The 20,900-nt window shown below is 36.2% G+C and overlaps 1 protein-coding gene across 4 annotated transcripts in view; it reads left to right on the top strand.

The window, feature by feature from the left end:
• Positions 1 to 20,900, top strand: part of NRG3 (neuregulin 3) — a 428,187-nt gene that overhangs the window by 295,222 nt on the left and 112,065 nt on the right. For all 4 annotated transcript variants that reach the window (XM_080402857.1, XM_080402854.1, XM_080402855.1 and 1 more), the window contains exon 3: positions 12,455 to 12,528. In XM_080402857.1, coding sequence (XP_080258983.1) covers positions 12,455 to 12,528 — 74 coding nt within the window. The remainder of the gene's footprint in view (positions 1 to 12,454; positions 12,529 to 20,900) is intronic.

Here is a 20,900-nt window from a genome sequence, read left to right on the forward strand (position 1 = left end):
TCTTTCTGTATAATGGGGCAACTTTAAAGATTTGGAGGTTTTCAGTTAGCAGCTTTAAATATCTCCAGAAAATGGCTTGCTTGAATTTTAACATCGTTCATTTTCTGGGTTCTAAATTATACTTAATATGCTAAGGAAGAGTTATTTTGGAAAATGTTTCTCTATTTGAACTTCACTAGGTAATTACGTTGCATGTCAAATTGTTCTTGTCTATAAAATGCGATGTGTGCTGATCATATAAAAAACAGTTGCAGAGGCATGTATATTTCCTGCCATAAAGTGAGAGGGCATCATTTGTGTAGACCATCTGTTAGTAGTTAAGGGTATTTTAACTGGCACCTCCAGAGTGGCTTCAATTATTCTTTCCAAATCAGGTATAAAACCAGGTACAACACACATACCTCACTGAATTACTGAGGGGGGCTGAGTGTCTATCAGAAGCACTCTGTCTCTGTAGATAAGCATTGGCTTGATATGGCCTTGAGCTGTTTAGAAGAGGAGTCTGTGACAAGCATTATTCCATATAGATATTATTACTAGACAAGCATCTGAGTTCCTATGTGTATTTTAAAATCTGTTCAAAAAATGAATTAGAAATTTTTACAGAAATTTGTGAAATTGCTTTGAATCTACAGGGTTGACTGGAAATCTTGCATGATTTTTTGATGATAAGCAAAGGATCCATTGTACTTCTAGCTTGGGCTTGAAGCAGATTTTCTTTGAATATTTTTTGGATCTATTTTTGAATTGGGAAATACTCAATGAAACAAAATAAAGAACACATTTGAAAGTTTTTGAAAAAAGTCCGGGGCTGTTGCTTTTGTTAAGTAGCTGGAAGCAGAAGACTTCAATATTGAGTTTGTAATATGTGCAGGAGGCAACTGCAGAAAGAAACACAACCAGCAAACCTGTTAACGCTACTTACCAGTGAGTTTGCACCTCTCTTTAGAATTTACTCACTTACTGTTTTAACTGCTGTCTTTAACAAATGGCCACTTGAAAGTGAGGTGAGTTCCTACCAATGACATCTATAAATCTTATATCTTTTAGTTCTTTCTTTAATGATTTTCAGACATCTTTTTTCCTACCAATGTCCAGTCCCTGAAAGATGTTTTCAAGAAGAGTTTTGAAGAGGTTTTATAGAGATGATAATCTTGGGCAGACATGATGTAAAGCAAAGGTCTCATTTTCATTTGTTTTTTTCAAGTATTGAATGTGGCTTTCATCTGTGCCTTAGCTGCATGAGGCTTTGAATATGGTATGAAATCACTTTCTATTTATTCAAAAGCTTTCTCATAGCTGATGAATGCCATACATAATGGAAGACTATATTCATTTGTCATCCATAGTAAATCATTTATTACACAGCAGAGGTATGTTGTGGAAAAACCTAAGCAAAGCTTTTCACTTTTTCTGGTTGGTTAAATCTGAAATAGCAGAGAAATGATTGCTCAGTTAGTTGACTAAACGTTTTGTTTATTAGATGGTATTTGAAGACAGTTTCCAATGCTTTTCTGTCTTACAGATTGAAGTTTGTTGTTGGAGAGGAGGATTATTATTTTTTTTGTATATGCTATGACATGGACTAGGAAAGTCCGTGTTGATCTTTCTGCTGAGTTAAATTGGAAAAATAAAGAATGGGGCAGGGGCAGTATTATTGCATTGTGCTCTGAGGCTGGTCAAGGTGTTGCCATAGGTAAGGTGGTTTGGTATGGATAGATGAGATGAACTTGTGTTGAACTACTAGAGTGAACAAGCTGTGGCAGCTTTCTCCTGTTACAAGTCAGATTTAAAATTTTGTGTCAAAAAGCAAAGGGAACAGAGAAATTCCTGTTCTGATGTGCAGTCTTTTCCATGGTTGCTGCTGAAAGATCCTGTTAAACGTTTGCCTGCCTCTACTGAATGTAAGCTAGCATTTGCAGATCTTGGAGTTAATACTGGCACTCAGGACTGTTTATGCTACACAGACCGTAAGTTTCCTTATTTCAGCACTAATATAAAGTAAAAAAAGTTAAACAACAGAAAAAAAAAATCTTAAAATGAAAACTGTTGATTAAGCCCATTCACATCTTTATCTTTTCAAAAAGATTTTTCCAGATACTGATATTTTATTTGATTTGGAGTAGTATATTTTTTTTTTTTTTAATGATCAAGACTTATATCATGAAAATATCGTGTTGCCTGTCCATTGCTGTCTGACCTAGACAGTCATAAAGTACCATAAGAACTGCTTAGATGGAATGAAGTGTATGAAAGTAAAAGTTATCACTTGTTGACCTAATAACATTTGATTTTAATAGAGCACAGCTGTGAAAAATTGAGCTGATACTAAGCATGATTTTCTAATTGGTATAAGCAAGGGTAAGTCTCCTGGCACTGTGATTTTAGAAGATTTAGCATAAGGTGAATGTGACCTTGTGCTTGTCAACACTGACGGCGTGTTCTTGATTACTTTTCCCAGTCTTGTTCCAAATCCAGTTTTATTGTGAAAATTAAAAGTTAAAAGTGCTCCTCCATACCCTGCTTTAGTAAAGTTTCTGCATTTTCTATCATTTTATTTAATATTAGTCTTAATCTTAGAAGTTTTACATCTTTGTTCCTTCTTTCTTGTCTGTTGAAATATGTCAAGAGCTAAACATTTGGTGATACTTCGGAAGGATTCTTAGATTTCTTCTACAGGAAGGTTATTTTAGCATGTAAATGCTCATCAGTCTTGGCCCCTCTATTTATTTTTGATGACTGCTTCTGCCCAACTCTGTCTGTGGTGTGTTTGTATTTCTAGCCGGTTTTTTGCAGCAGAGTGCTGTAGTGCTATCAGATTTGAATTTTTCTCCAACACCAGTAGGCTACTGCTCTGTATTATTGAGCTAAGAATGAAGAAGGAAAGATTTAATTTCTGTTGATGACTGAACAATCCAGATGATGGTTGCAATGACTGTTCTCTAGTCAACCCAGTGTGCTTGGGTTTCATAGTTCCTGAATACATTCTTACTTTGAGTCAGTTCTCCAGCTGAAAGAGAAACAACGGACTTCAAAACTAGAAATTCCATTGTTAAAATATATAATATATATTTTATATATATATATATTATATATATATATAAAATATATAAAGTACAGAGGACATGAGAGGAAGTCATCTCTTGAAATCATGGGATTAATCCTAGATAGCTCAGTAGTAAAAGATGGTGCTTTGTCTCTTTTGTTTTCTTTGAAGCCACATAAAAAGATTTAACATACATAATAGATGTGGTAGCAGCCCAGAAATGGAGGCTTATGTCAGCTAGGCTCCATTCAGCACTGAAGTTAAGCATCTGTCTATTTTATATGGATTTAAATAAATACATTGATTTTGATTGGAAAGCAGCGTAAGTAGGTCTGTCTAGATCCTAGTGCCTTCTACACATGTGATTATACAGAACTCGCTAGGGTATGAAATGTGACTGTATCCTTATCCTGGCTACCTCGTACTGACTTGTAACTGAATCCTCTTCAAATTTTCACATGCTTGCTGCACCAAAAAACTAAATGCAAAACCTTTTTTCAGTCTTTGAACTGATTGCTGAAACTAAATCACAGTCAATTCCTAAGTTGCCTCTTTAAATTGCTATGCATAAAACTTGTACCCAGATATATGTATTATGGAAACAAAGGGGGAAATAATTTCTTAAGGATTTCAGTGGGTCAAGATAATTCTTATTCCATGAAAAGCCTAAAGCCTTTGTATTAGTGTGAAATGTTGACCTGCATGTAGATATACTACAAGTAAATTTGATACCAAGTGACTATCAACAATACGGGAAATTTATATCTTTGGATACAAAACCTAACCTAAGTTTCAAGTGAATAATGTAGTCTAGAACCACTATGTAACAATTCTGCATGGGCTTTGTGCATCGATTAACTATATGAAACTGTTCCTTTGTTTTAAAGAAACACCTTCAAACTAAAAAAACCCAAAACTCCTCTGTTTTTGAGGGGAGGGAAATGTTTATTAGTTTAGTTGCTGTCATGTATGGCTTTACTGACACCTCTTGTTAACTTTTATGTCTTTTTCTGACCTACTTCTTATGAAAGACAAAGAACGAAAACCATCCAGAGCAGGAGAGGAATGATAATTCAGTAGTTCCTGCATAACTTTGTATGAGGCATTTAAGTCAAATCCACATAACTCCCTTTTAAATGCTAAAAGCCTCATTTAGTTCAATGGTTCCTACAGAGGATTTAGAGATACCAGGTTTTACTAAAATATCTCTATCTAGTTTCTCCAGGGCTAAAGGATCCTGAAACACTGCAGTCAACAGTTGAAAGTTGTATTATCTAAATCTGGGCAATGACTTCGGTTTTTGTAGCTGTGACCGTTAATCTCTGTGCCATTTGCACCAAAAGCATAATAGTACTTCCATATTTCAGAGATGTGCAGACAGTTTGCATACTGAAAAAAATAGAATGTATTATACCAATGATAAGTATGATTTTGAAGTTTTATTCAATTTCTATATTGATGTTAGGATGTTTCAACTAGCCTGGTTCCAGGGCAAATCACATAGAAAAGAAAAAAAACTTTTCATACCCTTCTTTAGCTGCCTTTTCAATGTAATTTCCTTTATGGTTACTTGCTCTAGTTATTTTTAACAGCTACAACATTTTAAAAGAAAATTGGCAGAAAAGTGGGGCTTTTTTTCCTTAAAGTTGATATTGTCCATTCTGTAAGAGCTGTGTTTCTTTACACAATAGTCAAGCTTATTTCTATAAGAAGAGAAAAAGAAAAGGCAGATATATATCTTAATTCAATCACATGATAGATTGCAAGGTCTTCAAAAAATAAAGTAAGTTTAAACCCTGATTTGAAACCTCTATTATACAGTAAGTGGCATCTCTGTTATGGAGATTATTTTAGAGGGAAAAAAAAATCTGAAAGAAAAAAAAAAAAGAGGAGGGGGGTGAGTGTCCTTGGTAAGTATTCTGGCCTTCCCACCTGAAGGGATTCGTGTTTGTGGGCAAGAAATACTGTGTTTTTAATCAACTCCTTACTGGGTCCCCAGTTTTGTTCTTTATCATGCCATGCATTCATTTTAATTGAGTTGATTTTATCTGCTTATATTGATTTTATTTTAGTTTTAGTTAGTAGGTTGTATTTGGTGCATAACGTAGACTGTAGGAGCTAGAACTTTATGCAAGGAGTAGAGGTGCACATATTTCTGCAGCCATAAATCCACAGTGTTTTAAAGTAAAGACTCCCCTATCTAAACATACCTTTTAATGACTGGCTCTGTTACACTTTTTTGCACAACAGGTATAATTTTGCTGCTTTGTTCTAAAAGCCTCTGGATATTTGTATTTGAAGTTACTGAGGGCAGTCAAAAATCTGGTTTTGCTTTTTCAACTTTGCTTACTGATGATATCTGTAAATATCAGGTAACTAGATGGTTTGGCTATTGACATTATTTTGCTACAGTGATATAACGTAGTAGAGGCTACTGGATTTTTTTGGTCGTATGACTTAGATGATTGCATTATTGGTTTTAATAAAATTACCGCAACCAAGACCTGAAGGCTGTGTTAGATAGTGAAATCATATGGAAGATCCCACTGCTGCATTTTAAAAGTCTGATTACAAAATAGCTACAGTTTGTCATCTTTAAACAAGGAAGAAGGCCAGAGCTTGCCAGTGAGAAGCATATTTTAAAAACTGATTCTGTATAATAGGTTGGAGTGCAATGGGTTAAATGCACTATATCACTCATGGAAACAACTGAGGAAAACCTGCATGGTTTTTTTCATCTACCTCTAAAGTCCAGCGCTTCATTTCAGGAAGAGTTTGAGCTTTGTTCAATTATATGTGTTAGTGTTAAATAGATCAAGGGAGGAATTATTGAAGGGCAATTTCTCCTGTTGCTATGGTAGGCTTTTGTAATTGGTTTTTGTATTAGGGGCTGTCACCCTTCCTCCTCCTCCTCCTCTTCCCATCTGTGCCCCCTGCTCCACATGCTTACTGCTAGCAGACGGCACGCACCTATGGTCCAGCACCGACAGTCACTCTCACAATTAAGAAAAGCCTTTTCCTTTAACAGTTTGCTTCTGAGTTGTTGCATGATCTTTTTATGAAACAATATTGGAAAAGTCAAGTCAACTTGAAAAACTCTTCCCATTGTGAAACTACAGAAACAGGTTTGCAAAGAGAAAAATGTCATCTCAGCTAGCACTGCTCGATATATAACTTGCCTCCAAAGTTCTACAATTTCTGGAAAAGTCTCCAATAACCATCAGCTGATTTGCTGTTAAAATATTCCTTCTGGTTTGTATTTCACTACAAACTCTGTAACAGTAGTAACTCTGTCCAAGGCTCAGCGCATGACTTTTGCTCATACATGGTTAGAGCTGTGTTGGAAACTTTCTTTCCCATTGTCTTTCTGCCCACACCCCAATCTATTTTGAAATTAAGTGGAACATCTCTGATGACTATTTTTTTTCCCCCAAGAACAATACAAGAGCAGTCCTTCCTAGAATAAATAATAATCATGTGAGCAGGACATTTCTGCAATACAGAAAACATGGGTTCAAGTCTTTAATACTTCATTTTCACACCAAAAACTGAATGTGAATCTCTTACTTCCCAGGTGAGTGCCTGACCAGCAAACAGTTTTTATGAAGGGTTCTTTTTCTGTCTGGCTTTGAGCATGGTATCCACTGAGAAATGTTCTCAATTGTGATTCAGTGATCTCATCTGTTGAATCGAGGAAGCCTGTTTTCTGCTTATGGTGGCTCGCTGCACATGTTAAATGACAAGACATCCTCTCCTACCCTCACTATTAAGATTACTTTTTTTCTTCCCCTGTAAATAAAATCTTCACCTTATAACAATCACAATAATAAACATAAATTTCCTTTTATTCCAGTCAAGGTCATTCTAGATGCGGGCACAGAAGTCTATATTTACCTTACGTGCAGAGCAGAGGAATTATTTTTCATTGTTCATGGGGTATTTCATAATTGTGGAAGAACTCAATGGCCTATACAACATCACAGCTTACTACTGTATATTTATTGCATAACTGGCTCTCTAACCCAGGATAAAGTATGTTGCATTCTGTGTGTGAAAATAAATACTTGATCAAAATTATAGACCACTGGAATATTTCTTTATCATGATCTCTGATCCCTCTCTTAGAGAATTAATAAGAGATGCAGTATATACTCTTACTGGCATCTGATCATCAGTACCATGGCTGTAATGGTGTTATAAGAAAATACCTTGTAAATGATCCAATGAAATTATGAGATCTATCATTCATAGCATTTTTGAGATTGTCATTTTATAGCTTTTACCAGTGGAAAGGAACGTGCTTTGGTCTAGATACACGGCAAAAATTAACTTTAATTTTTCATAGATAATATTCATTTATTTTTTTTTATTTTGATAACTCCTGTTTATGAGGTTAGAATCCGATTATAGGTTTATATATGTTAATCTTTTGGGCACTGAACTATTAAGACATTTCTGTAAAGTGTCACAAATCACTTTTTGCCTAGGATAATCTAATTTTCCTGATGTATAGTATTTTTTGTCTTCTGGAGTAGTCTGTAACTGAGGTTCCCCTATGCCATTTTCAAAAATCCCACTTCAGAAGAACTCATATATCTTATGGTTTCCAAATTCTGGACTTTGTGCAGAGAACTGTTTTATGCATACTTCTACGTATGGTGAAAGACAATGTGATCTCCATGCTTAGGGAAGAAAAATAATCATTCCCATTTCAAATGGATGGGTGGTATCATAGGGAGGGAGGGAAGAGATGGGGGTTCACAGCATTAATGTCTTTCATAGCCTCTGCAGATTGCTGGTGCCACTCTCTCTTCTGCCTTTTGTACAGTGTTGTCCCTTGAGAACTAAAATATTTCAGTTTAATAGGGAAATGGAGCTTTATATCGAAATATTTGGGGAAAATGTAAACTGTGATGGTAATGGCTTCTTGGCCTTAAGCTTTATATGTCCTTCCCTAATTCTTCTAAGTAGGTTCTTTATAATAGCTTCCCTTTCTCCTGCTTGCTTTAGATATGTTTTTTTCTTCAGCTTCGCTTAACATGCAATTTGCCACTCCCCCTTCTGCGTCCACTCACTTTGCTAGTGGGTCCCATCTGAAAACTAGGGATTTGGAGTGCTGTGTTATTCCTACATGTGATGCAGTCATCTATTTGAAATCTTCCTCAGCTCCATAGGGTTGGAATACACAAGAAACAATTCTGAGAAATGTCCAGAGAAACTGTCTGTGATCTCTTTGACTAGAATATATGTGTTTTAATACTATTTAATATTTACAATGGGGGGGAAGGATAGAATAAACACTTATACTCTATTTACTTTTGAACACTTAAGCACAAATATGCTCGAGTAGAAAGAAAAAAACCTCACTGGGAATGAGAAATGTGTTTCTCACACACACTAAGGATGTTGTGGGTGACTCTGTGACGTGCAATGCACAATGCAGTTTGTCTTTGGTGACCTTAAAAAACATAATCTAGAGGAGGTACATTACCAATGAAAGATGTAAAGAACAAATGATAAAATAATCTTAGTTGAATTTAACGGATATCATTTAAGGATGTATTGTTTGCGAGCACATTAGCTTTACCTATGATTCTCTTTTCATACCATTTAATCAGAAGGATTTAAATCATTCCATTCATACAGTCTTGTTGATACTTTTGGTCTAGAGCCCCAACAGATACAGATATTTTGGTGAAAATCTGAACACAAAATAGATAATTCCATTTTCTTTCTTCTGTATTTACTTTGCAAGGAGATTGTAATTAACGTCTATTTATAGAGCCCTTCACCACGGTCTGTACTTAAGCCTGTGCCCGAGCCTGCTCGTGCAGTGCAGTACTTCAGCACAGAAGTGATTTCTGATGCTGGAATGGAGCTTAGATTGTCCTTTCCATCCTTTCCTGCAGGAGTCCACATGCAGATCAGAGCTTTCGCTTCACTGCAAGCAATAGCTTATCCTAGTTTCATTTACTTTTTCTTTTTTTTTTTTTTTTAAAGGTATATCTAACAAACATGTGCTTGTCATATAAAGAAATGATCATTTCTGAAACAGTCGGCTGCATTAAAGCATTTTTCAAGATTTCCCTGATTACTCACAGCTTTTTTAATACATCTATAAATACGAATGTGATCATTCACAGTGCATATGGCAATATTGAATGACCTCAGCTGGACTTGCCTGAACTTCTGTATGTGACATTACAGTGCTGTTTTAATAGAGTTTTTTGTGGTGGGTTGGGTGTTTGTTTGAGGTTTTTTTTTTTTTCCTTAGAGGTGTGATGCCCATTAGCAGCTTGTGTGCATGTCAGGGAATGTGGGCTCAACTATCACATCTGCCCGTTCAGGATGGATGGCAGATGCCTTAGCAAAGCTGATAGGATGCCACAACGTGGTCAGATTTTATCATACTGTATCATTATAATTGTCAAGTATATATGCTACAAGATTTCAGTCTCACAAGATTTAATGACAAAGGTTTGAACTTTGGGGTGATATTGGCAGAGCAGTTATTGCTATTATTTGATCATTTCTTGATTAAATTAGAAGATTTAGTTCTTATCTTTGCTAAAAAATTTAATATAATTTAAAAAACAAGCTATGTATGGCCATAGTAGTTGTTACTTTAAAGATTAGGTTATTACATTAAAAAATGTTATGTTCTTTGATATATCGGCCATCTCTGTATACTAAATTTTGAATTTAACAAATATAAATTCCTCTTGTTTCAAATTCATTGAAGTGTACAGGTAGGTGAAAATGTTAAGTTTAGACTCATCCAGGTCAGTTAATGAGCTGCTTACTGTATGTTCCAGTTTCATAGTGATGGAGAAAAGCAGCACTATATGTACAATAAAGTCAGAATAAAAATAATATTCTATTATAGCCAGTACTTTTTAAGAGAAGAAATGCATCCCCATCATTATCTCCAGACTGCATAGCATAGTTGTGGCAGTGTGCAATTCAGTCAGGTACCAGGGATTCTGAGTTTTACAAGGGAGAAGTTGTAAATCTAAGTGACTCTTGTGATATATTCTGTTCCAACCCATTACTCTTATGAAGTTGGGAAAAGAAAGACACAGAAATACATCTAACTTAGACTCTTGTACTGGGGTGATAGTCTGCCAGTTACAGGAGATTCCCATCAGACTGTTTCTGAGTCCACCAATTTTATCAGCACCTGCTATTTGCAACTGATAAAATATAACCCTTGCAAACAACTGGAAGGTGAAAATATCCACAGCACCATTTGCCGTTTTTGCAAGATACAAAAAATACTTTTTTAAAAATAAAATCATGATGTTTGGTTTGGCCCCTGACATGGTAAGATTGGAATAGACCCCCAAATCTATCCTAGCAGCTAATAGTAGCAAAATTTCTCTCCTTGAATTCTGGAATGAGCAATTAATTAGCTGGACCAAAATTAATTACATGAGCCATCTGACAGCTGGAACAAATGGGACAAACTGTTCCTCAGCTGTGAAGTGAGATAGTCTGAAGAATGGAGTGATAAGGAAGGGAAGGCAGCAGAGCTTCTGGCTCAGATGTGCTCTGTTGGCCATCAGAGAGGAAGGGAAGGGGTTGCTCCTGCTGCTGTGAGGGTACTTGTAGCATTGCTCTGCCTGTTCCTGGCTGATGGGTACCTGCACATGCTGATGAGCATTCAGCACAGCTCTTCCAGGAGATACCACTCTTTGACTGTAGCTTCACACATAGCATCAAAGTTTTCAGTTGTGGAATTAGCCTATGCCATGAAGACTTTTATGATTTGCAGACCAACAGTTTGGCACAGAGAGTTGTAAGTCTGTAATAGGCTAATAGTAACCAAGGGGGGTACAAATGTATGTCAAAAAGTTAATAGAAAATGCTAATGCAAAGAGAAGAATATCCTCACCATGTAGGTTGTTCTAAAGCTTTGAAATGAAGTCTACCAACTCTCCTCAAGACTGGAGATCAATTTCTGTTTGATGTGAGGCAACTTCTGATATTTCATAATCGGAGGCAAAAGGTACATGCAGCAGTGTCTTGAGTATATGCAGACTTCAGTTTTTCTGACTAGTGGACATTTTTAATTGGATATTCTGTATTTTTCAAAAATAAATTGGAACATTTTTTCCTTGTTAACTTACGACTACTGCCATAGGAACCAAATTACTTTTTTCCTAGTCGGTCATTTTATAGATTGGTGAGTACCATTAAGGATCTGATCTCCAAAGTAGCACTCGGTATCCATCGGGGAGAAAAGCCGAAAGGGAGGTTTTGAAAGAATATCTGTATGATTTTTTAAATCTTTTTCTTACTGTAGATTTCTACCACATTTTTGGGTCCGATGGGAGTTCTTATAATGTACATATTTTCTTACAAATGTGCTTACTAACGCCTGAATCAGTGCTGGTGAGATGCACTTCTCACTGAAGCATTAATTTATTAAACTAAAAGCATTTCAAAAGGCAACTTTTAGAGGAAGCCTGAGTAGAAACATCGTGAAGGAGCAGATAAATTCTGCTGCTGACATTATCACATCATTCAAGCTGCAGTTGTCAATCCTAATGAAAGGTGGTGATGCTGATTTGAGCATATTGTTTATATGATGTGCAAAAGCTTTGGGAGATAAGGAGTCCCTGTTGCTATCATTTATAATTAAAGTGTCCATCACTTTTCTCTAAAAAAATTGGTTGGCGAATAAATAATTAAAGGTCTGATTCTGATACACTTAGTTGAAATGAGAGTGACTCCTGAGAACAGTCCAAATGCAGTAAATGGAATTTCCTCAAAGTAAGGTTTCAAGATAAATAATACTATTAGAATCTCAGTCAGAACCAGGTCTTGTTTGTTAAGCCAGGAGGGTATTCTGGTTTGTGCTTTAAAATCTAATCCCACAGACATCTAAGACTGTCCACTTACAAACAATGCCTGATGTTGTCTATCATGCCTAAACATGTTATCTTTTAAGCACAGCAGAAACTAGTTTTATATTAAGGGCTAGATAAGAGTTCCCTGCTTATTCAAACAACCAAAGATAAGCAAGTTGTTAATCTGACGGTATGTGCGGTACAGAAGCTTTATAAAGCTTTGTTTTACCTAATGAGATCATTTTATGTCTGGGTTTTTCTTTGATTATTTCATTGAATTGATATTTAAAAGAAGGGTTATGTTTAAATTATGTTTCTTTTCATAGTTTCTAAAATAAACAAAAAGGTTGGAGGGGAATTTTTTTTAAATACAAATTATTTTACGTGCTTCTATTGTGTTTCAGTAATAACCTTGCTTCCATAATGGTTGAAATAACTTTAAATATGCAAGTCCCTCACAGCAGTGGCAGGGAGAATTTTCAGTTGATTTTGCTACCTTGAAATTAACCTTTTACTACCGCATGCATATGTTTGTCATTTATCGCCTTTTTCTCAGGTGCAAAGAGGGCTACCAAGGAGTCCGCTGTGACCAATTTTTGCCGAAAACCGACTCAATCTTGTCAGATCCAAGTACGTCGATTGTTTTTCTTACATTTTTAATCCATGCTGGAGGCTATTCTTGCCATGCGAGATGACCCTTTGTCTGTTGTCTGAAAGCACGTTATGGACCACCGCATTGTCTGTAGAGAGCGGTGTTGCTTTTGTCGGTAGGATAACAACACATCCCCTGTCTCTGTTCTTACAAAACACATGTGGCTGCAGCACGGAGGGCTGTCAGAGGACTTGATTCCTTATGATTTGGAATAATACTGATCCTGCTTAAAGCCAAAATATTCCTATTCCTCTATTTTTGACTCAAGAAGAAATAAAACTACATAATCTAAAAGGAAACCGAGTATAGACTGCAAAGCGTTTCCTTCAAAACAAAGTAAATTCGTATTGTCTGGCACTGCAGAGATTATAATCTTCAAAATATGTGAGATGAGTTTACACAAAACTTTTTTTTTTTTTCTTCTTTTTTCAGTCTTACAAGTAAAGTTGCTCTGGTTTTGCAGATTAAGGGCATACTTTCAGGTAGTAATGTGGAGTCAAAGTAACTTTCTATTACACTGCTGAGTATGTGCCGGAATACCGTCTGCATATATGTTCTCCTACTCCTCTGTTGCCCTTTTTAAATTCTGTTGACTAATAAAACTATCTCAAAAACTGGAAGTGAATCCATTTACTAATCAGTGCTGTTTATATTAACTTTTTTAATGAAGTGACATACAACAAAGGGTCATATCCAATCTCTTGGTTTTGTTCTTATACCTGGAAAGTGTAATGTATTAAGTCCTCTGGTTTTGGGTGCTCTTAAAATTTTGATTTGAGTTGTTTTGTTTGATGTTTTTTTTCTGAAGAATAATGCTTGTTATTCTAGTCTTGTGTGTGTGCTTTCTGTTTATTTGCTTGTGCTTTTCCATGTGAAAGATTGTTTCCAAAGACACCTGTTGTTTTGTAGTTCTGTGTTGTATAGCTCCCATTATAGGTTGCTTTGTATTTGGTTTAGCTTTTACTTTTGCTTGACCTTTAATGGTAAAGTGCAGAGCCTATAACGAGCAGGCAGATTTTACCTGTGCCAGTGGGTATGTGCATGTGTCAACACAGAAGTTGTGTATATGGCAAGGAAAAAGGTACTTTGTCTCCTAAAAGCAAGGGAGAGGACAACCAATTAGCAGAACAGGATGGTACCTATCTGACTTGCTTCTAACAGGGAACTCTAGCTTTAGTCTCTCAAGAGTAGAGATGAAATTCATATAGATACAATATAAAGCCCAGAAAAGATTCCCAGATTAAGCTGTATCTGACAAGACCAAAAGCCCTACAGTGTTTATATATTGCAGACAGCATTGTGCTGGTTGCACAGACTTGTTTCTCTTTACCTGGGAGATGCTTAATTACTCTGGTTGGTTCCTGACTGCATTGTTTCTGTAAAATTGTTCAGCCACCTTACCTTGTTCAGTAAGCTAAAGTTCTGCTGAAATGTCCTTTTTACACCTGACCACAAAGGCATTTTTGTTTTATTTTATTGAGGGTTTCTTTCAAAATTATATTGTTTAGGGTATGTGAGAGCAGGGGACCTTGGCTTGATATTGATGTAGATCCGCTGGACACACCTGTGGCCCAAGAAGGGCTCCTCTTCCAAGATAAATAAAGAAGTTTAATACAAGTTAGGTACTTTTCCAGCAAGTTTTGACATTTTACTTATAGTTGATCCTCATCCATGTTCAAAAGAGGGAAACCTTTTGTTCAGGTACATTTCTGTGTATTGGCATAGTGTGATTTATCTCTGTCTATGTATGTGCATATGCACTTGTTCTAAGCATGTCTAGCCTGAAAGGGAGGTATTAGAAACTTTCTGCGGCAGCTGGACAGTGACAGAGGAACATTTTACTCAGGAGTTAAGTCAGTAATGTGTTATCTTCCTCTGGAGAGGAAAGAATTAATAGCATGCTGATAGTTAGCACTTGGGCAGAAATATTTGCTCTTTGCATAACCTGAGTGTAAAAAGTTTTTGACGCAGTGGTCAAGAGCAATATGATCATTTCCAAAGGCTCTGGTGTTGCTTTGAAAAAACTATTTTTGTGGTTGAATGTGTGTTTGGATTAGGAAAAGAATGACTGAAAGATACTAAAGAGTGAATTTGAAAGTATCTTCAGAAAGGAGCAATTTTTTTTAAAAAATGCAAGGTTTAATTTCTGAAAGTTGAACACTCAGATCTGTGTCTGGACTGCACGTAGCCAATGCTGGCTGGTGTCAGTCAAGCTTTACAAACAAGTCCAGCTCATTTGAGTTTCGTGGGATTGCTTAGGGATCTCAGTAACAAATATGTTCAGAACAGCTAATGATTCATCTGATCACAATATTTAGCTTATTTGAAGTTCGGATGCATGAAATAGTGAAGCAATATGTTTTTAATCTTACCTTGCCTGTGATAGCACAGGTTACATTTTCAAACATTCACTTGTCATTAAATGGGAAGTGCATCTGGGCCACAGTCACTTGGGAGATAGCGACAATATTGTCTTAAGATTGTTACTTACACACACAATGCTTTTTTTTTTTTCTTCTTTCCCCCCTAGTAACTCTAAATCAAACTAAGCTTGTTCACATAGCTATTATCTGAGGTTGCATAGTGACAAATCATATGATATGACTCTGCACTATTTTCAATAGTATCAGGTCAAACCCACCTTCTTACCTCATTCTAGGTGTATTCTAGGCAGGTTTTCACTTTACGTCACAAATATGGGTACAAATTATGTAATATTTAATATAGATTAATGCATGCTAAATCATGTACATGTCGTTTAATTAAACTAAGTGGTTAAAATATTTAAGATTCTGCTTTTTGTGAAACCTCTTGAATCAAACTACCTGATGGTGTTTTGGAGTTCCTGAATTGCCATTCGTGGCTTCTGGCAGTCAGATCTGCCACCTTCTACCTTCCTTCATCTCAAAGTTAGGATCTAATTCATAAGAAAACAGATATAGGACACACAGAACAATATCAAAACACCTCAAACACAGGCCCTTCTACTGGACCTTCAAGCATTATAGATGTTAGTAGCTTCTACTTCCCTTAATTTCTTTGCTCTTAACCAGGTTTTCTGGGTCTTAAAAAACCCAAAACCAAAACCAAACCACACAACAAAAAACCCAAACCCAAATGCAAGTAGTTTGAGAAGTTTATTAATCATGGAATACAGGAAAAACCTACTTATGCCATGGGAGCCACAAGGAACCTAACAAAATTAATGGTGTCACCAGTAAGGGGAAGGGCTGCATGCTGCATGACAATGCAACCCATGCTCACAGTCACTATCAAGAGGAGGGAATCTTATGTCAGCCCTGCTAATACTGGGCAGGACAAGTCCCTGAATCTCTCTCAGTCATCTCCTTCATCTATGGAAGAAGTGCTAATGGGACAAAGAGAAAAGAAACAGCAGTAGCGTGCTGGGAGGAAAGGATAAGAGCTTATGTAAAATGTTGCTTTACCTTTCTCCATCTGGGCTAACCTCTCTATATATACAGTTCATGGCAATGGTAAAGCACTTACATTTGCAGCATTATAAATACAACTTTAATATAACTTTAGGTACAAGTCATTTTTCAGACCTGTGTACTCCTGCATGTATCTATAGGATTGGGAACTGATATACAACATAAATTGTGCAAATATACTCATGTACTATTGTTTATAGTGTTCTGGAGTAGGCTTACCTGGCCTAACAAGTCTTGAAAGGTAAGTTGTATGTAGGCTGAGGATGGGTTTTTTTGATCAGTTTTCATACTGAGGCAAAGTCTAACCTTTAAAGCTTTGTCCATTCTGTGTAGATATTTCAAAGCAGTAAACGAGGCATTGAGAATGAATTTGTCACATTACCCATTTTTTACCAGAATGTTGAACTCCACCTTCAACTATTTTGTTCTTAACTTAGCATTGAAAGTTACTTTCCTATGCTAAAAGTTTATTTCAGTTTTAAAGTGAAGAGGGATCCCCTATCAAATATTAGGAATGTTATCCAATCCTTTTTCAGAATAAACATGTATTTTCTAAAAGAAAAAAAAAATAGGATGGCAAGCTTATAGGTCACTAGGCCATACTCCTGTTGGAGTCAACCTCATCATGTAATTCCTTCTGTAAGCTGATCATACTTCATGTGTAAACCACTTACAATCACCAGGAAGTAGCCACTGGAAACAGGTTTTGCTTCTCATCCCTGCTCTGAGGGTTTCAAAACTTTTCAGCCTCCACACAAAGTTTATGGACAGAAAAAATCTGTCCATTATTGAAATACACACTTTTTTTTCTACGTTGATATTTTTTTTCTATCAGTTTCCACCACGTTTGGGTCTGTTAAATTGGCTTCTTCAAATGTCAGAAGTCTTGTTTGTATAGAGCTAGCTATAGCCTGTGGTCCTCTATTACTTTAACCTGTGACAGCATGGCACAGATCGTGCTTCTTTATGAATCTCATCAAAGAGAAACCTGCAAGTGTCGTGTCTGGAATCTGCAGTTACTCATTCCTAGACTACCTCTTTATATAGCAAAGGATCAAACCACCTCTCCTGGAAGACTGGGACTGTAAATAAGTAAAACAACCCTAGATAGTTAAAAAAGGGATAAAACTATTTTTCCAGAAATGTATTTGAAACCTTAAGATCCACACTCACCTTCTCAAATGCCTCCCCACCCCCCAAACAAAAAAAAAAAGGGGGGGGGGGGGGGATTTTCTGCTTTTTTTCCTCCCTTTTTCCTTTTTTTCCCTTTTTTTTCCTTGTTTGTGGGTGGTTTTTTTCTTTCTCTGTCCAGTTCTGTATTTGTAATATCATAGGATAATTTGGGTTGAAAGAGAAGTCTGGACTCCTCTGGAGAACTCAGGATTCTCAGCCTCCTGTTTTAAGCAGAGCTGGCTTTGAAGTTTCTGCTACCAACACTGGGCACCGTGAAGGCAGGCTGTAAAGAGACTGTTACTAAATAGAGGAAAAAATGAATTGCAGTTGATAAATATTTATAGACTATATTTTCAAATAATTGGAATAAATAAAAATAAACTTCTGAGTCTCTTACTAAATGATTGATTTTCTAGAACCTGAATATTTTTTTTTTGTCAACTTTACTACCTTTCTGAATTTGTCAACATTCCTCTTGATTTTTTTTTTTTTTTCTCCTGCTTTTTGGATTTCTAGAAGGCACAGGAGAAAATAAGGTTTTGCTAGTGGAAAGACTGAAGGTTGGATGTAGGTAGGGGCTGTTGTCAGTGGAAGAAAATTTAGGAAAAATAGTAGGACTGGATAGCCAGAGGTGGATATGTGAGTTTTGTGGAGGGCAAGTGCTAAAAAAGATTTAACATGGTGCTTGTTTAACCCCGGATAGACCTTTTGATATCTGGATTAAAATCTGAATTTTAACTTTGTCACAAAAAGAAAAGGGTTTTAAGCCTTTCTGCAGTAGTTATGTTATCTGTTTAAGACTGGTTTGTATTCAAAAAGGGCATATGGAGTGAGTGGCTGCAGACTAAGTTTCTTTTGCAGTGATTGTAATTTTGTGCTGTCATCAATTTAATTGCAAAGAGTGCCACATTAGCCATGTTTTCAAAGAATAAAAATTATTTATGTTGGTCTAGGGTATTAAGCTTTTATAAAAATGAAATAATCAAAAGGTGATATTTTATTGCCGTGTAAAATTAGATTTTAAGAGCTGTGTGTGACAACAATCAAGTGAAGTTCCTGAAAACAACAGGTCAGTGTAAGATCTGTTAGCATCCATCAAGTGGGTATGACATTTCTGTTAACTACGGTTTCTTTAGAAGGATATACAAACTGAGTTCCTCCAGTTCAAATGCATCACAAATCAGCCTAGATTAGTGTTGATGCATTAAAGATTGAAAGGAAGGAAGGAAGGAATTGCCTTAATAAAAATAGCAATAAAGGAGAAAAGCAACACAGTCACATCAAAAGTTTTAATTATTTTTTGTATAATCTAAAAAAGGTGCATCACATGAGACAAAGGCTGGGGAATATGAAACCTCAGCAAGGTAAAATAAGAAAGAAAATATATCCTTGGGGGAATGAGGGACGTGTTTTCCCTGCTCTTTGATCAAGTGTGGGTAGAGATCTCAGGATAAAGGCTGTAAAAGATGACATGTTTTCAAATTTGAGTTTTGCTGAAGCTGTGAAAATTTACTTTGTGTGAATAGTATGAATCTTCTTGATTTGGTTTTGTTTGTTTCTTTAAAATAGGAACTTCGGCTTTATTTTGTAGAAGGGCAATGAAATGCTCAAAACCAGAAGTGCAACATCAACAAAGCGTTAGTAAAGTGGTTAGCTAGTGATAAGTGGAAGTGTGAATGTGTTCATTGTCAGAACATATTGAAAAGTTAATGCCCGAGAGAGATGAATTGAAATCAAAAATTTCCTATAAATGCAGTAGGCAAGGAAAGTCACTATCAGTTTTGATAATATAATTATTTCTTAAAATATTAAAAACAAAATTTAAATGTATAGGGAAAAACGATGTATTATTTTTTCTATAGGTAAGCTAACAGTGACTTGTACAGAATGTGCCATATCAATATTACTCAGCGATTTATATTTTTTTTTCTGTTAGTACTGCAGAACAGATTTTTAAAGTCACAATAGTATTGGTGGTCTTCATATTTCTAGTATAGGGGGGATATTTTAAATTAATTCTAAATTAATAAATTTGTGTCACTTTTCTCAGGTTAAAAATAACAGCAAAAACTCCACTAGTGGGATAGCAGTTTCCAAACAGCACTGAATTTAACTGCTTTCATTCCTTTTGTGTGCAATAATAGACCTTTTTTTCCAGTACTTTCCCAGCCCTTTTAGAAAAAACAAAACAAAACAGTTTGCGCAACAACCCCCCCACCCCCCACCCCCACCCCCCGCCGCTTTCTTTCAGGAAAGATTGAAGGGGGTTTAAAGTTGTTTCCCATTTCATATTTCAGTTTTAATGAATGTTCAGCCTTTACCAAATTAATTTCTATCTTTACTTATTACTAGCTAAAATAACATTTAAATAAGAAGCCATGCAGTTTTATTGGGAAAAGTAGAAAAAACTCCATCTGAATTTGACCAAAATCCTTTTATTAGTTTTAAAGGAACATTGATTCTTTATTCTTCTCCATTCATCTCTTCTCCTGGAAGACAAGAGTGTATTGGTATCTGGTTACTTGTTTTATATTCAAAACTTTTCATTTAAAGTATTGAAGTATGTCTGGTTTTCCCGTGACTTTTAGGCCTTAGGTGGTCTTCTGTAATTTAGTTTGTGAAGACTGCATCTCTGCAGAAATTTGTGGAGAGAAGCTAGAGTCAGGTAGATGCAATATCTTTGATAGCAATTAAAGAAAAAAAAAACCAAACCACACCACAACAAAAAAACAAACCTCAAAACCACTTGCTTCCTTCTCCAATGTTGAGAACTGCCTATAGGTGGTAGAATAATAATGAAATTGAAAATTCCTTTTATTTGATCTTGGTATAAATCCCAAGGAAGACAGAAGGTGAGGGTATCTAGCAATGCAGGTCCCATTCAACAAAAAGATTTAATCAGTGTATCTTCCTGTAAGCCATAGATGCTAGAAATGAAGAATGAAATTACAGCCATCCCATGCAGAGGGGCTTGAAGGCTGCCTTTCCAAACTACAATTCATCTGTGAAATTTGGGACTTGCATCTAGTTAAAGCATTTCTAGGTCTTTGTGTAGTGATTTTTGCATGTGTATTTTAAGGAAAATTACCATATGATGGCAGAAACACTCAACTATAGCTTGTTACACAACAGTCACAGCAGATGGCTGTGAATAGAGGTTACAGGCTTATGTAAGGGACGGAGCTGTGAATCGCGCTCTCCCGCTGGCGAGGCCGCTCTGCCGTGAGCACTGGGTTCATCTCGGTGCCTGAATGAGAGGCGGTACAGCACTTTCACTAAACAAGCACCTTCTGAAGTGATGAGCCTCTGAAACATCAACTTCTTCTATCCGCTCCTTTTACAAACACATTATGATTTCCTACATCTGCTGTTGGCCATCCCATGTCTGGAAAACCGTAAGTATAAATATAGCTTGAAGTATATGTTCTGTGATGCTCTGGAAGCATCTAACTTAGCCTGTTGGTCTGAGTAACTAACTTTTCTGACTTGCATACTCTTCGTACTGATGATGTGTTACTGTTGGTGTCAATCTCCCACTGTCGTCTTAGAAGGACGTTTCTTTATTTGCCTGGATGGACAAGGTGGAATCAATCATTTGACTTGTCAGATCACATTTACAGGCCTTCTAAGAGGAGAATTTGGCAGCACAGCAACCACAGTTCTTCATGCTCAGGGAGAAAAGTATAAGCAAAGATGGGTCATCGTGAGATGACATGTAGGAAAAT

Source organism: Falco punctatus (genome assembly GCF_963210335.1).
Source record: "Falco punctatus genome assembly, chromosome: 9".
NCBI classification, from domain to species: Eukaryota; Metazoa; Chordata; class Aves; order Falconiformes; family Falconidae; genus Falco; species Falco punctatus.